General features: G+C 38.4%; 1 protein-coding gene across 2 annotated transcripts in view; it reads left to right on the top strand.

The window, feature by feature from the left end:
* The window catches only part of LOC117435721 (cadherin-12-like), a 126,739-nt gene that overhangs the window by 42,162 nt on the left and 65,716 nt on the right, over window positions 1–18,861 (top strand). For both annotated transcript variants that reach the window (XM_034059095.3, XM_059020745.1), the window contains one exon: window positions 10,415–10,788. In XM_034059095.3, coding sequence (XP_033914986.3) covers window positions 10,555–10,788 — 234 coding nt within the window. In that variant the 5' untranslated portion in view covers window positions 10,415–10,554. The remainder of the gene's footprint in view (window positions 1–10,414; window positions 10,789–18,861) is intronic.

Raw genomic sequence — 18,861 nt, 5'->3', positions numbered from 1 at the left:
GGAGTTGGCATAGAAGGACCCTGTTCTGAGGGGCTGTAATGATTGTTCTGTAACATAGGGTTCTTTATGCAAAATGATATGAAAATGACGGGATGATTTTGCAACACATGTATGATCATACTGGTTCACATGAAATCATATAACATTCTTGCCACAGATTCAAATACCATAAGGTGCCATATGTGCTTTTTTATAATATATGTCCTAATAATATGTATCTGCCCTAAATACGTTTATTTGTAGGGTTTTTGTGAACAGTCATGACTTTGATGGTCTATCTTTGCAGCTGTCTACTTATCTCTTTATACTGCATGCCTGTAGTAAACAACAACGTCCTAATCCATATGCCCTACAAAAGAATCTGGATGATAGGATGACTATGGCTCTCTTTCTCCCTGTCTATATGTCTATCTACTGACATACATAATATAGGGGTAGATGTAAGGATACATGCAAAGTGATTTGTGAGTGCAAAACCGCCATAATGCGGCCGTAAATCGTGTTTAGCAGCTGTATAGTCTGATTTTAGCGTCTGCTAAGAATGCAGCGTATGTAAAGAATGATTTTCACCTGGTGTTCTGTACCTGCTATCAAATTTACTCTTTGCCATCATTAATCCATTAAAATTATCTGGATACTAAGCAGCGCAAACATTATAATGTGATGTAAGGATTTTGCCTTTTTCTGACCCTCCAAAAACTTGACACCTCTTCTTACAAGATGCAAGCCATTGTAGAAGCAAGTAATTAAGAGCTCTATTATTATTCATTATTATTTGTTTATTTAGCAGACACCTTTATCCAAGGCGCCTTACAGAGAATAGGGTGTCACTTACAACAACAGTTCTGTTTCATGCTGAGTGACCTCAGCCGTAATGACTCTCAGCTCCTTCTCAGAAAACCTTTCTTTTCTTTTCCGTGCACCAAGAGGACTTTGCTGCCCTTACTTTTTTTGTGCTCCACAATTGTCATACAGCGACTACTGCTCTCTGTACTCCGAACTCTGCAAGTGCGGCCGCTAAATAGACCGATGCACTCATTGAGACCCTCATTGTCATAATTCTGGATCATTATTTGTGCGGTTTGAGTAATTTGTATTGCTCTTAAGCTTACATAGGGCACAGTGCAAAATAATTGCCTGGCTGCAATGCAATTTGAATTTTGCATCAGCAATTATTTGCACTGCACCTATACTTGCATCTACTCCATAATGTATAACATTAATTTATTATATTGTGTTACCAAGCAATCAATCACTTCAAATATCAAGCCACACTACCCTGCAGATTCATAAAATACAGGATTCTGGCCCCTTTTAAAAGGATCAGAGGAACTCGGATGCTCCCCCTTAGAGATTTCCATTTTAACCAAGTGACAACCCACACGTATGCCCATCATGACAACATTTTTTTTTTTTAATTCCTTCCAAGGAGATAGTTGGTGTCGGGGAGTGAGGTTTGCTCATCTACATGATTTATATTCAGCACAGTTCATTCCACTATCTGTTAGTCATGTTTATTGCATTCTGACAGCTAATAACTTCTGTATAACTCTGTAACCATTTTTAATCGCATTCCCAGCTCTAGAAGCCATATGTTCTCTGATTATGAGAGGTGATGTGCAAGTATCTTGTCAGCCCTTTACTTCATGTTATCTGAACAAGACAAGAAGGTCAGAGCTTTGTACTGAGAGTTGACATATGGTAATGAACTTATCTCATAAAATATGCATCAAGTGAGAGGGATGAACATTTATGTAGGTTTTGAAACAGCCAAATCCCATTATGTTTTTACAAAGTGAGAAATGAACTAAGATATAGATTGACAGACTTTTATATGGCTTGTTCTGTACTTCATGGATGTCTGATTCGCTTTCGCTTTATGCAGTGAGAACCTATTTCATCCATGTCAAACAAACATTTTTTTAATATCAAACTGCCAACTGTATTCTGTTAAAGTAAGACAATTAATGCTACTGAATCAATTTTCCTTTATTGTGAATGTTTCTGTTTAAATAAAAGTAGCAATCAATCAAAATGTGTTTTTGTCTGGTTCCTGTGTTGAATCCCAAGTAAGCACAAAACCACACAAGGCATCTGTCTCCATATTATACACCACAGCAATTATCGAGAACATTTACTTCTGAAGCTTCCCTTCAGAAACTTGTATTGATGTGTGTTGTCAAGTCCACCAAGGAGACTTGCTGCCATATTTAACCTGGGGAAATGGTAGCTTTTTCTTTAGATGTGAACTGCATTAATACCTGTTTTAACAGAAGCAATTATAACTACTCACAAATTATTTTTTTTCAATAGAAGAAGATTGTTTATCATGCAACCTAACAGTTTACAAGCAATGCAATGTAGTGTGTGATACATAAAATATACAAAACTATTTAGAAACAATGTACACTTTAAAAATGAATAACCCAAAGTATCCCAAATATATCTGTAATTAAGTTTTTGTATGTGACTGGATTATGTAGGGTCAGAGTGCGTCATAATATCATTCTGTATATGAAATTAACAAAAATTTAGTATATAGAGGGGGGTCCTAAGCCATTCTTTGTGTCAACTTGGTTTCTGGTCACAGGGCTCCAGGCAAGAGAAAGAAAGGCTTGGAGTTCAGTGGAACGAAATGAAAGCTAAACTGCTCTGAAGAAAGTTTCTGAAGTCATGGGAGCATAAGTGCTTGAATTCACGGAAGGCAAGGAAGAACCAATGTTCTGAAGAATGGCTAAAATCATGTTCTGAGAAGGCTCGTTGCCCTACAAATGACTGAAACAGTAAATGGGACACTGCCTTGATCTTAAAGCGGGTCTGGGTTTCCACGTCGATCCACGAAACGGACGGAAGCATAGCCAGCAGCTGGGCCTAAGGTCATATACTAGCTGTACAGAAGAATTGCAACGAGAACACTTCTACGAACTACATAACTTTTCAATTGCAACGCATTATCTGAACTGAGTTATGTCTGATCACCGGAACTATTTCCAATTGGAAACTACCGACAACAAAGATAATGCTGCCAGACTATTGGAAATCAACAAGCAGATCTCCATTTGAAAATAACTATTTGTTTATTGCGAGCCGACGCAACATAATGCATACTTCAAGCAAAGTACAGAGAAGCTGCAGTGTTCATCAACAAAGAAGATTGGCTTCTTTGTTGAAAATTGATAAGTATTCAACATATTAAATACTTTATGACTCAAGAAATTAACTGTAGCAAATGCTATCAAGTTAGTGGTTACATTGTTCTAGGAATAGAATATAACTTCCTGTTTTAGAGTGTGTAAGAAATATATTTTGTTTGTTGAAATGTGTGGGAAAACACAAGGCAGACACCAGGCTCAAATATGAAACGCCGGCACAGGCGCCCAGATTTATTAGTCTGCACTCAGTTGGCAGGTCCTTCTGTGACAGTTCAGGGGCACTCCACCAGCAGTGATATTGTGCCCCGTCTTCATAAATCACACCCGCAGGTGTGTAAACCAAAAATGAATAAGCAAAAGGTGAAAGGAAATAGGACAACAAAACACTACATTATAAAATGTGCAGGTTTTTAACCACGGCTCATTGCTCCCTCTAGTGGTGGAAGCCCAGCGAAACAGGCACTGCTCAGTATCCTCTCCTATACACTGTGCGACAGCTCAGTCCCGCTAAACTACCTACGATAGTGATAAAGTAAATAACCGGTGCGTGGCTTGCTTGCACCACCGGGTCTGTGTGTCTCATGCTGGAGTTGCTGCACTGTCTCCCCAACTCACTGCTCCAGAGTTTCCAGTTTCCCTTCCGAGTCTCAGGATTCTGCTGTGAAGTCACGCTCCACTATACTTCCTGTATGAGCCAGAGATGATACAAAACAGTGCCCTTTTATTCATTCATTCAAACCGTATAGTCCCACCCCCCAGCCAATGACAGAGTGTCAGCCGATTTCTTCACAGCTGACTCCTGTCAACAAGACATTGCCTGACACAGTGGGAATACACAGGGTGTGCAGACCCCCTACAGGATCCCGCATGCACCTGATGGCCAGTCCAGATCCCTCTCCTCTCACAATAATCAATTGAGGTTGATAACATATTATTCGTTTGGTAGATCACGTCTAAACTAAATAAATTAACACGGTAAAACTAATTTGCTAAATTAGGCACTGGAATGTTGGATTCCATTCTGAATGGGAAGTTGAATGAATTCTCGTGCATTTTGATATGAATTACAACGAGAAACGGGTATTGAAAATACTAATGCAAAGTAGACACTTTGTGTGATCAGCCATAATTAATATTAGTATATTAACCATGTATGCTAATGATGTTATGGTTGTTGTAATTGTTTGACTATCATAAATGAATGAACTGTATTGACAACACAGATTAGATTGGCAACAAGTGAGAGAATTGGCTAGAAACATTGAAACATTTGTTCCCTCAAATCTCCATTGTAACGTAGCAACGTACATTAAAGATTTGAATTTTGCCCTGCAGTTTATGCCAAAAGCTACAGAGCTTGAAAATTGGTCTCTGTTTCGAATCACGAGTGACCCTACACTACTGGGTTGGATTTTTAGACAGAAGCTAGAAATTTGTGATAACTTTACGCAGCTGTGTCATAAGAACATAAGAACATAAGAACATAAGAAAGTTTACAAACGAGAGGAGGCCATTCAGCCCATCTTGCTCGTTTGGTTGTTAGTAGCTTATTGATCCCAGAATCTCATCAAGCAGCTTCTTGAAGAATCCCAGGGTGTCAGCTTCAACAACATTACTGGGGAGTTGGTTCCAGACCCTCACAATTCTGTGTAAAAAAGTGCCTCCTATTTTCTGTTCTGAATGCCCCTTTATCTAATCTCCATTTATGACCCCATGTCCTTTTTTCTTTTTTCAAGTCAAAGAAGTCCCCCGGGTTGACATTGTCTATACCTTTTAGGATTTTGAATGTTTGAATCAGATTGCCGCGTAGTCTTCTTTGTTCAAGACTGAATAGATTCAATTCTTTTAGCCTGTCTGCATACGACATGCCTTTTAAACCCGGGATAATTCTGGTCGCTCTTCTTTGCACTCTTTCTAGAGCAGCAATATACTTTTTGTAACGAGGTGACCAGAACAGAACACAATATTCTAGGTGAGGTCTTACTAATGCATTGTAGAGTTTTAACATTACTTCCCTTGATTTAAATTCAACACTTCTCACAATATATCCAAACATCTTGTTAGCCTTTTTTATAGCTTCCCCACATTGTCTTGATGAATACATTTCTGAGTCAACATAAACTGCTAGGTCTTTTTCATAGTTCCCTTCTTCAATTTCACTATCTCCCATATGATATTTATAATGCACATTTTTATTGCGTGTTCGCGCTCAGCATTTAATAAACAGAACAGAAAATAAAAGGTTTTCAACACAAAAACACAAGCACAAAACAGGACACGGCACTTGCGCCAAAATAAATAGACAAACAAAACGTACTAAACACTTAACAAACGGTGCACGGAGAGACAAACAAACACGGTGAGTACAAACACTTCTAGATTATTATTTTACTTAACTTTTACGTTCTCCTTCTGTCTCTCCCGTTCTCCACTCTCGAACACCCAACCCGAGTGACAGAAATGTGCATCTATATATACTGTTGTGCTGGGATTCAATTACTAATTAATTACTCACTTGAATCCCAGCACGTGAATTAGTTAAGTGTACTCCCGTGACCACACATTACATTTTACCAGCACGTGAAGTGATTTGTGCCCTCCTCGTGCCTAAATACAAATCTACATTTTTAAATACACGTGAAACACAGACCCGTTTATATCCCATGTATCAATGACTATACACCAACATTTACACACGCACGCAACACACAACACATAATATGCACACAGGGGCGGGGCACATTGCCACAATCCTCCTTTGTAAAAACTTGTGAAAAGTAATCATTTAATATATTTGCTATTTTTTTTTCTTCGTCTATGATTTTGCCATTTATGTCTTTTAGACATTTAACCTCCTCTTTGAATGTTCTCTTACTGTTATAATATTGGAAAAACATTTTGGAATTGGTTTTAGCCCCCTTAGCAATATTGATTTCTCTCTTGGCCTTTCTAACTTCCTTTTTGACTTGTGTTTGCAGTTCCAAGTACTCTTCCTGTGTACTTTGTTTTTGGTCCCTTTTAAACGCTCTGTAAATTGCCTTTTTTTGCTGAATATTTTTTTTTAATTGATCTATTAAACCATTTTGGCCATTTAGTTTTAGATTTAGATTTGTCTACTTTTGGAATGTAATTGTTTTGCGCCTCTAGTACTATATTTTTAAAAAACAGCCATCCTTTTTCTGTGGATGTTTTCTCTATTTTACTCCAATCTACTTCTGTTAGTCTCTGTTTCATACCTTCATATTTTGCTTTTCTAAAATTGTAAACCTTAGCTTTAGTCATTACTTTTGGGGTTTTAAAAAATACTTCAAATGAGACCATGTTGTGGTCTGAGTTTGCCAATGGCTCTCTGACCTCTGTTTTAGTTATTCTGTCGTCATTATTTGAAAAGACTAAATCAAGGCATGCCTCCCCTCTAGTCGATGCCTTGACAAATTGCGTTACGAAGCAGTCATTTGTCATTTCCACCATTTCAATTTCGTCCGTCGTGCTCCCCACCGGGTTCTCCCATTTTATACGGGGGAAGCTGAAATCCCACATAAGTATGGCTTCTCCTTTTCTACACGCATTTCGAATGCCATTGTATAACAGATTATTTTGCTCAGCGTCTGAATTTGGCGGTCTATAACATGCTCCTAGTATTATGCCCTTTGAATTTTTGTCCATTATCCACGTTCTCAGTGATGTGCTTGACAGAGGCTCCTGGAAGGCAGCACACTGTTGCAGTAAGGGGGTCCAAACTGCGAACTGAGCTTGCTGTGTTTCTCAATATGGAGTCCCCAACAATCATGACCTCCCTTCTTTTTGCTGCCTGGCCAGCACTGTTTATAGGGTCCTGGATGTTGTTCCCGTCATTCTCTTGATGTAGGTTTTGGTTATCTAAATGTTGAAGTGGCTCGAATTTGTTGGATGTTTGGATTTCTGGTGGTTGTGTTTGACGAAGTTTCTTTTTTTCCCTGCTTCTGCCTATTTGACTATTTCGACTCTCTTCCATCTCCCTGGTGGCTTTCAGTCTGCTAGGGGTGCAGACTTCCATGAATTGTGGGTGTGTCAGCTCCTCAAGCTCCTGTTGCTGTCTCATTTCCTCCAGCTCCTTTTCTAGCAGGCTTAATCGCTGAAGCAAGTCCTGGATGGTGCGGCACTTTACACACACTTGGTTGAGCTCTGTTGGGTTTTCTCGGATTCCCCACATCATGCAGCTGTCACAGATTACTGGCTTGAAGACCATGTTTTTTTTTTTTTTTGTTTGTTTTTTTTGTTTAGTTTAGCTTCTGCAGCTGTCAACCTGCTTTCAATCTGCTTCTAACTGCGTTGTACTTGTCCACTCGTACTTCTCCCACGATGTCGCTTCCACACGCTGTCGCTGGGAAGTCTGCCTGCCTTTTGTTTGTTTCTGTTTGTTTGTGCTGCATGATCCGCTCCTCCCCCGTGTCCCAGAACGCCGCGGGATTTGAATCAGCTGCTCCGAGTTTCAGCTGATCAGAAAAATACACGCAGCTGCAAGGCTTTAAGCTGCAATGTTTTCTGATTAAAGCAACTCCAGATTTAAAGATGTAATTCCTCCTTTCTGCTTCTAACTGCGTTGTACTTGTCCACTTGTACTTCTCCCACGATGTCGCTTCCACACGCTGTCGCTGGGAAGTTTTGTGTCAGTAATAATATAAAAATGATATCCCTATTTAGTTATCTTAAAAACATCTACATCTAGATGAAAATTATATTGCAAAATTACACTGTAACCTATGTGTCTTTTAAAAGTCTGTCAACTTCCACACTGAGGACAAACTTACAGACCGTACAGATTTGGCCTTTAACTTGGTTCTTTTACTAGTGCTAATGTTGTGTTAGGAGGCTGTGTGGTCCAGTGGTTAAAGAAAAGGGCTTGTAACCAGGAGGTCCCCGGTTCAAATCCCACCTCAGCCACTGACTCATAGTGTGACCCTGAGCAAGACACTTAACCTCCTTGTGCTCCGTCTTTCGGGTGAGATGTAGTTGTAAGTGACTCTGCAGCTGATGCATAGTTCACACACCCTAGTCTCTGTAAGTCGCCTTGGATAAAGGCGTCTGCTAAATAAACAAATAATAATAACTCATTTCTAACATCCAAGTGCAGCAGGGCTGAGGCCCTGCATATGAAAATGTGTTTTTGTGTTTGGCTTATTTTGGTTGAGGTTTTGTGTAAATAGTTATTAGAGAGCCAGATGCTCTGCCTGAGGCACTGCCAGCCAAGTTTGTTTACAGGGAATTGCAGTTGAGGATTGGATGGCTGGTGGACGTATCCCACAATAAAATGGGTCAGCCGACACACACCTTGAGGCTGCTGAAAAGCCAAAGGACCAGAACAGTCCACACTACCCAGACAACAAACCAGTGTTTGGTAAAAGAAACTACAAATCTCCGAACGTTGTGTGTGGAGCCAGGGTCTGTTTGTTTTTTATTATTATTATTAGTAGGGATTAGTTTAGGGATTCAGAAATCCCACAAGTATAGTGAAAAGTATGTCAATGGGACTTTGTTGATTAATGGAGTAGCGCGAGCCACATTCTCAGCAAACCTTTGTTCTAGTAGTGTTTTTTCAGCAGGTGGATGACCATGATTACTGCTTCAAAATTAGGAGTCTTGTTTTGTGGGTTGGGAAACTAACAGAGATGATGAATTAATGTCAGGCTAATTTTAGACCAACTTCTAATAATAATCAATAAAAAAAAAACATTTAAGGTTAAAACAGTTTTTGTGTACATATATCAGAAATACTAAAATAAACTAAATAAATACAATGACAAACATACTGTCAATGACTAGTATTTCCCAGTGTCTCAGAACCATTCCTAACAATATGAGAAATTAAATTGACAGTGAAAGTCCATTATTTTACATCACATTGGCTGTCTTCCTCCTTACGTAATGTATGTTAATAAGACAAGTCTCCATATTGCTGTTTCGTGTGCAGCTCCTCATGGCAGCAGGTATCAAAACATGGCAGGCTTGTACGTCACCAGTTACAGAAGAAAAAAGAGGGTTACGATTTTGTCTCCAACAATCGGTCTAGGAACAACCTTTATAAATGCAATTCTTTCCTTTTAAGTTAGTTATGTTAATGCACTTGATTGGTGTGCTGTGTGTGTTCTAAACCTTTTGTAATATAAAATCTATGTTGTTATTTTATTTTATAAATAGATACAATAGAATGGCATTTGAGCTGGATATGTTTAAGCATTCCTCTGTCAATGAACTAGCCAATCCCCTTAAGCAGTTTTATTACACAATATAACAAGTAAACTTTGAGTTTCAAAAAGAGTTCAAAGTAGGAGGCTTCAAGTCACAAAGTCACACCTTGAAAAGTGCTTTCCATTTACACCAAAAATGGATAAATTGCCATTCTTGTTTTTATATATATATATATATATATATATATATATATATATATATAATATATTCACAGAATACCCTGAGCACAAACTCAAGAGGTTAGAAGTTTTTGACACTGCACTAGCACTGAAACTATGTGGAGTGGCAGCAGGGGCAGCAGTGTGGAGTAGTGGTTAGGGCTCTGGACTCTTGACCGGAGGGGTGTGGGTTCAATCCCAGGTGGGGGACACTGCTGCTGTACCCTTGAGCAAGGTACCTAGATTGCTCCAGTAAAAACCAACTGTATAAATGGATAATTGTATGTAAAATAATGTGATATCTTGTAACAATTGTAAGTCGCCCTAAATAAGGGCATCTGCTAAGAAATAAGCTAATAATAATAACAACTATTTGTCATTCCACTGATAAATTTGTATGTGTATGTCATAAATAGCTTGTAGGGGGTGTAGTGCTGCTAGTCAATTAAAACTGCAGAAATAATCAAACAAAGATTTGCATACTGATGTATATTGGTTTACTGAATGATGGAATTGTACCAGCAGACTAAAAGTCCCCTTATAAAAGTGTTTTACACAGTTGCATTTTTCATATCATTTTACAATGCTGTACATTTACTCTACATTGCTTTGTTTTAAAATACAATACAATGCATTATTTACTGGCTTGCTTTTACTTTACCATTCTTTCACTATGCTTTTACTTTACCAACCATCATTTAATTAAAAAAAAAAAAACAATAGTAGCCGATAGACACTATGTAGGAACAGGGCCCTTTGTCATTCTAAGGTTGTTAAGGAAATATTTAACTATGCTTGCTACTCAAACATATTATTGGTAGAATTTTAAAAAGAAAAGTAAACAAAATGTAACTGTTACATCTTTTTCCACTTCAGGTACTATACAGGAAAGAGATTTGAACAGAACACATCGCTGGAGGAGCTCCTACTGAGTCAAGTTGTTCACCTTTCTGGTTGCTGTCAAATTCACATAAATCTTTTGGAGTTTACACCATCCTGTACTGAACAGATTGCCAATGCTTACAAGGAACTGCTTGTTGCTGTTTCTTTGGTTCCTGTTTGACAAAGGTCTCTTGACACCCCTGCAGTCGCCACCACATAGAAAACTGGGAAAGGAACATCCCGGGGGCATTGTGGGACTACTGAGAAATGTACAACCAAGTTTTCAACGAGTTAAACGTGGCTGGGTGTGGAACCAGTTCTTTGTCCTGGAGGAGTATATGGGATCGGAACCTCAGTATGTTGGCAAGGTAATATCTGTTTGTTTACTGTATTCTCAAACACCTGAAATTCATCCTTAAACAAGTGGTAGTATTATTTTTTGGTAAACCTTTCTTACCAAACCTATTTTTGTTTAAGCTTTTTTTTCCCAAAACACAAAATGATACCAGAGCAATCCACATATTAATACAAAACCTAACATTAGTAAACAGTAGTAAGATATTTTTGTACACGGTCCACACGTCTTTAAAACAAATGTGCCAGTCTTGGACCACGTTGCTGTTCTATTGGCATTAGATGTATCGCTACAAAAGTATTATATTTTGAAAACAACAACAAAAAAGCAGTATACAATTCAAAGTGCCTTTTTAAATTTAAAAAATAAAGTCAGTGTCCAACTTGAAGTTACTCCCAGAGTGCAGCACATTATCATGACAAGAAATGTATGCTGCACCACTCTCTCACTTTAGAACATGTGGAAAGTTTAGCATTCTTTACTGCACCTGTTATCAGTTGGTTAAAACCACATGTTTTGGCCTTTCTGCTTACAAGGTCCACACAGGAACATCACTGCACTGCATAGCAACTCTCCAAGCCCTTGACATAGTGACTGGTGTCTGAGGTGATAAGACACATAAGCATAAAAACCTGCATCCATCGGACAGTACAATTTAAGGACTGGCAGATCACCAATGTTTCATGTGTTTCAGGGATCACTTATATTTTACCAGAAAAATACAGCTTATATTTTCATCATGACCACACTGTATAAGGTAATATTCTTCTTCAATATATTCATATAGTAAAAGTTTACATTTTCAGTATTGAAATTCACACAAAATTAACTTTTATGAATCTCAACAGAGCTTGTTGTAAATTGCTTCTTATAATACGAATCCATTTAACACAGATTTCCCAAAAAAAGTTAATTTACAACCGCACTGTCAATAAAGTACACAGACTTTTAAATGCATAATCATTTTCATTATACTGTAATTCTGATTTGATTTCAGTAATGTCAATATAAATACTGTGAGTTTGTAATGTCAATACAAACTCACAGTATGCTTAGACTCCTCACAATTACTCACAATTACTGATAAGAATAATTGTTTTGCCAGCCCCTTAAAATTTATACTAATGAGAGATGACTGTATTTATGGAGTGGAAGTTCATCAATAGATTCTCCACCCACACATTGCAATATGTGTGCGGTCCAAAACCTTCTCACAGCAATTGCGGTGTTGCTTTTGTGCAGTTTTTAGAAGGTACAGTATATTTTGCCTGATTACCAAAGGAGCAGTTTATATTGAGGCATAATTAGAAATCACTGACAATCCTAATAATATATGTAAATGCCTTTAAAGTAGTATCAGGCGGTGGCTATATTTACAGTACATGCAGTCTTAAAATATGATATTGCCATGCACCTGTCATGAAATGATGATACAGCACAGGCCTAATGTATGGGGTAGACAATAGTCATCAGACTGCTGTACAAATGCAATCCATTGTGAAAATACCACTGAGCTTAAATTAACAGCAGCAATTGGGTTGCTACATAACCCAATTATATCATCATAAAGGGGCTAAAACCAGAGCTGCATGTAAACCCACTGCATTATGCTAAAAATTGCATGACGATTTTTTGGGGAAGACTGGAGCAAATAATAGTTGAAAATCACTTATTGACAACTTCCCCATCTACTCTTATGCATGCCGTCGGGTAGTTATCCTGCAACTTGTGTTAAGCTTTACTAAAACATTGTTATTCCAGTAACTATTGTTTAAATGCTACAGGACTGCATTACGACGAATCTGTTACAATGCAATAAATATTTTCAAAGGGACACGGTTATATAAATATAGTATACATAAAGGTTGTTATATACATTCCCCAACTTTCCAGGATTTCAGGATTTGTAGTTGATTGTGATCATGTCCTTATTAATGTTTGCAAGTTCTAACTGGTGATGCTGGTGAGACCATTTCAGCTCTTTAGTACTAATTTGTTAATCAACAGAACATCTGTTTATATTATTATTTGTATTATTATTGTTTGTGGCACGGACTGTTTTGTATTTTTGATTTTAAAACCTTGTGAGGATGCGTGATTGATCAGCTACTGATTATTTAACTAGCTGACAGTCACGCATCCTTACTAAACTCGTGCAGACTATCACCGAGGGGTAATAAGATAATTAACAGCTAGTTAACCCCTCGGCCAGATTATAAAAGCTAGCACGATACTTGTTATTGTTTATTGTTTGTCTGTTTGGCCAACGTGCCATTTTGTTTTGTGTTTGTTTAAATCTTTGTTTTATTATTTATTAAAGTGCTGAACGCCGTAGTGTTTCAGTTTTGCCTCGCTACTTCCTGGAGTTAAGTCTGTGTTTCTGGTCTGATGTCACCCCTGCAAAGCCATCCTTGTCACATGTACATACTATTCACAAAACAATGAACACTTTCTGTTTGGTTACATGCTCATCATTTCAAGCTAGATTTTGCTCTGGGTTAGAAACAATTTTTTTTTTTTATTAACCAATTTACAATTGGATGAAATGTATCATAATATCAGTCAGTATGACACTTTTTTTATTTTTTTTAATTTTTTTTTACAGTATTTTGTTTTAGCCAATCAACACGTTGACAAATATATTTATTTGTCCAGAAAATACCTCTTACATTTAGAAATTACAGTATAGCATTCAGACCCTTCTTTAAAAAACAAAATACTTTTCTAGTACAAACTAAAGTGTTGCAAAGGTAAAGTGTTGGGAATGTACAAAACATTATTCAATGAGTCTGCATTACTTGCTCTTGGAGAATTGGCAATGAGGGCTATGAGGTGGAAATATATAGCAGTGCATTTGAATTCTACTCATTAAACCTGGTTTAATGAACTGGGCTTGGAAATTAACTTTAACAATGTAATCACAGATATAATTATACATAAATAGTTTCTGCATTTTGGGCAAAGGAAGTCACTTACAATCTGTCATTATTATGTAATAAAGAGCTGAAAGATTTAATATTGCAATATATGCGGGTGATACATGCTGTGAGACTTGCTGAAAATGATGTCTGCATTAAGGGTAATGACACCATTTATTTGCCCTGCCAAATTATACTATTTTCAAATATGTTATTAACGAGACTGCTGTTCAAATCACAGTCAGGACATATTTATAAAATGTTAATGTCCCCATCAGTTTCACTTGCTGTTCATACTGGATCCAGGATTATGATTGATCCTGTAAAAATGAGCCTCCCCAAAGGGAAGATATATTCTGATTAATAACCTTTGTTATAAACCTGTCAGATGAATAGAACAGGAATGCTGGCTTCTGATTGGTTGCTGTAGAGGGCATTAATGGCCAGGAAATGCCCTCAGAATGTCCACACAACCATCACGATAAAGTACAGTAAGGTATCAATCCACCAGAAAGAACATCGAGTATAACTGTCAACTGTCAGAACCACAACAAGCCCTTGAAATAATGGCTGAACAGATCACAAAAACGAGTCCTCTATAAAAAATGACTGTCTCCATCTATTTCCAGCAAACGAGAACTGCCTTCACATCTTTCCAATGTCTTAACCTGCAGTTATTGATGTCTACCAGCCGTCAATAGTTGAAAATCAACAGCGAACCTTCCAACAAACTGCAAACCTGCAAAAGCACATTCAAAAACTGAAAACAATGCTTTGCTCCACCCTCAGAAATCTCATCCTGAACATACCCGCTATGTTTTAAAACTGCACTTTCACAGGAAACCTGCAATTCAACTTGAAATAAATAAACTTAAAAAAACAAAACAATAAAATAAAAAACAACGAACTTTACAAAATAAATAACTCAAATATTGAAATTACTATTACTTTTTTTTAATAATACTCTTAGTTATAGATTGTTATTTACCTATTTAAAACTTTCCTTTTCGAGTTCGCTTTGCTGTTCACAGGCGGAGTTAAACCGTCGAAGAACCGCTGCAGCAGCACGGGGCGAGCACCACAGGACATACAGAAAGAAATAACTAAAAGGTTATAAATCTTAATGTTATTGCTGTTAAAACCATAAAGATGGTTTATAATAGACTAACGCCTCGGGCCTTCAACTCTCCTAGCCGGGGCATTAACAGCCAGGAAATGCCCTGCCTGTCGGTCATTATTACTTAAATATATCGCTGGTGGGAAATAACAATTTATTTGACAGCTGTAGTGTCAGTTTTAACTAATGGAAGTTATTTTTGACAAATTTATCCACATTTATTTCATGAAAAAAGTAATGTCCAGTATGTGTTTATTTTGATACCAAGCACATCTTATTTCGACTCGGGAAACTGGAGTAATCCTCCTTCAGTGCAGATGGTACATTTTTGTGATGCAGTTTTTAAACAGAAACACTCTGTTCAGTCTGCATTCAGTACATGTATTATTATTATTATTATTATTATTATTATTATTATTATTACACATGGTGAACATTAAGTGTCCTATACACTTGGTATTACACTCTTATTATACACAGTGGTGGCGCAAGACCTGTGTATAATAAGATTAGGTGGTGATGCAAGACCCATATATAATAAGATTGATGATAAAACTGCTAACCTCAATTTATAAAAACAAACTCTAACACCAGTACATGAAAACAACAAAACACTGTTGATACCAAAACTGAATAATGCAAGCGCTCCTAAAAAAAAACTATATTATTATTATTATTATTATTATTATTATTATTATTATTATTATTAATAATAATAATAATAATAATAATAATAATAATAATAATAATAATAATAATAATAATAATAATAATCTATTTAAACATGCATAAGTGTTCAAGACAATTGAAGCAAGATGTTCAGGGTCTAGTACTGTCGTTTTGTTGGATAGGCTGTATGCCAAAAAATATTTTAAAATAGAAAACAATCATTATAAATCAGCTTTATTGGCTGCATTTACCTTTGTAATTAGGGTTACCATGTGGCTCCAGATTAACCGGACGCTGTGAGACAGAACGGGATTTCAAACTTGCCCCTAAATTGAAAATTTAAATGAAGGTGTAAATGAACCGTCCTTAGCTACAATTAATAATGGTGCTTAAATACCCGCATGCGCGTCAAATAATTGTATTATACTAAGAATGAATTGCAGCCAGGCGCTATTTTTTTTCCCATATTATTCTGCAAATACAATCGCATCATCATCTCGTTGCTCTATCGATAAATTAGCTATTCATTCATTAAGATCTGATCAGAAGCAGCTGATCAGTGTGAATTGTTTGCTGCGCCCAAGCAATTCCACCACAGCAGGATTAATCTCAGCAAAGGTGGAGCTCATTTATACGTGAATTACTTTCAATTTAGGGGGAATTTTGAAATCCCGGTCTGTCTCAAAGCATCCGGTTAATCTGGAGCCATATGGTAACCCTATTATAATAGGATGAATGATTTCTTGCAAGGACAAATATGACAAGGGGATTCCCTGTTTACAAGAAGTTAGAATCAGAAGAACATTTTTATTTTTGCCTTAAATAACATTTTGAACTCTTTTGTTCTTGGGCATAATATGATGTACATGTGAAATATGTCTAGTTACATCAGACAATGGTCTGTTTTACAATGCCTGTTCTGACAGGATTTGTCAGATATAAAGATATAAAGACTTTGATCTTCGTGCTGCATGAAGTTAATAGTGCAGAAAGGTAATCACACACACTTTAAATGACATGTAAAAATAGTTTATCCTAAAGCGTAATAAACATGGTTTCAATAGAACATGTTTTAAAAAGAAAAACAATATGTTCTGTTCTGCCATCCTCAGTAAATCTAAATACATGATGTTCTTGAATAACATTAGTTACATGCTATAAAAGCTATTTATTTATTTATGCATTTATTTTTCCTGAATAAATAAATAATGCATTATTATTATTATTATTATTATTATTATTATTATTAATACTGTCACAAGGTGACAATATAAAGGTTGTGCTTTGCTGTCAAACACGTCAAGGGGATTCACTTGAATTATTTATTATTTATTTTGCACTGAAGATTTGTTGTTTGTTATTATTTTCTTTTGAATCATGTTTGTTTTAGGATTATTTGAGCACAGTTGTCATTATTTATGTGTGGTATGGGTTTTTCACATTTTTGGTTTGTATTGGTTGCAGCAAGCGTTTTAACCCCCCTGTGATTATGTACACCTGTAAGCTATTGGCTTAATTAACGGGTGCTTGACTGGCTGTGGGTTTAAAAGGCAGGAAGCCGATACAGAAACGGAGGGGGGAAACACTACATAAGAACATAATAACATTTACAAACGAGAGGAGGCCATTTGGCCCATCTTGCTTGTTTGTTTTAGTAGCTTATTGATCCCAGAATCTCATCAAGCAGCTTCTTGAAGAATCCCAGGGTGTCAGCTTCAACAACATTACTGGGGAGTTGGTTCCAGACCCTCACAATTCTCTGTGTAAAAAAGTGCCTCCTATTTTCTGTTCTGAATGCCCCTTTATCTAATCTCCATTTGTGACCCCTGGTCCTTGTTTCTTTTTTCATGTCGAAAAAGTCCCCTGGGTCGACATTGTCAATACCTTTTAGAATTTTGAAAGCTTGAATCAGATCACCGCATAGTCTTGTTTGTTCAAGACTGAATAGATTCAGTTATTTTAGCCTGTCTGCCTACGACATGCCTTTTAAACCCGGCATAATTCTGGTCGCTCTTCTAGAGCAGCAATATCCTTTTTGTAATGAGGTGATGTGGCAGGCTGGCTCGCAGTGGTGATGTGGATGACGTCACGGACCAGGAAGTAACTCAAACCAAACAGTGGATGGGCAGTTGAAGCTGAGTGTTAGTGCACTCAGCGTATTTAATAAACAAAACAAAATATTAAACAAAAACACAAAACAAAAAGGCGCGAGGGCCAAACGAATAAACAAACAAACAAGTAAGTGTCGTGCTGGCTAATCCAGCACGTTTTAGCAATTGTTTTTTTAAATGTTATTTTCTCTCTCCGTTCTCCCGTACTCTCCTCTACACTCTCAACCCCGAGTGCAGAGTGCTGCTGGTTTATATACTCTGGCCGAGGGATTAACTAGTTGGTAATTATCTTATTATCCCTCGGCCAGAGTCTGCACGCGTTTGGTAAGGATGCATGACTGTCAGCTAGTTAAATAATCAGTAGCTGATCAGCCATGCATCCTCACGGGGTTTTTAAATATAATAACAAAAGACGCGGCGCTTTTACCCGCGCCGCAAACAAAAATACAAATAATAATAAATAGGGGCGGGACACTCCGCCACACATGCCCCCCCTTGTGCGCAGCACACATGGCCTTTTCGGCCACCTCCCCCCTTAGTCCCCAAAGTCCCGGTCAGCAGTCCCGGCGCAGGAACAGGGGCAGCAACGGGCCAAAGGTGGCGGCCACGGTGGGATGTCCTCCTCCCACCCAAACAGCCGTAGTGTTCCAATGGCCCGCGCACCGGCCAGCTCCTCTGGCCAAAAAATTTTTGGGGGTGGTCTCCAGACCTGCCCCCCCTTCTTCATGGCCGACAGCTCCCCTCCGTGGGGCTCTGGCCACCCTTTCTCCTGCAGCGAAATTGCTGCGGGGGAAGCTGGTCTCCTGACCTCCCCCCCCTTCTTCATGGCTGACAGCTGCCCTTCACGGGGCTCCAGCCACAGTATTTCCTGCCGCGAAAGTGCGGCTGGGGAAGCTGGTCTCCTGACCTCCCCCCCCTTTTCCATGGCTGGCAGCTCCCCTTCGTGGGGCTCTGACCACATGATCTCCGGCCGCGAAAGTGCGGCTGGGGGAGCTGGTCTCCTGACCTCCCCCCCTTTCTTCATGGCCGGCAGCTCCCCTCCGTGGGGCTCCGACCACAGTGTAGTGACCCCAGGCGAAGCAGGATCCCTGGCGACCCCAGGCAAAGCAGGATCCCTGGCGACCCCAGGCGAAGCAGGATCCCTGGCGACCCCAGGCGAAGCAGGATCCCTGGCGACCCCAGGCGAAGCAGGATCCCTGGCGACCCCAGGCGAAGCAGGATCCCTGGCGACCCCAGGCGATGTGGAACAGGCAGCCCCAGGCGATGCGAGG

The sequence above is a fragment of the Acipenser ruthenus genome, chromosome 3 (assembly GCF_902713425.1).
Source record: "Acipenser ruthenus chromosome 3, fAciRut3.2 maternal haplotype, whole genome shotgun sequence".
Classification (NCBI taxonomy): domain Eukaryota; kingdom Metazoa; phylum Chordata; class Actinopteri; order Acipenseriformes; family Acipenseridae; genus Acipenser; species Acipenser ruthenus.
This window is presented reverse-complemented; position numbering and strand designations above follow the sequence as displayed.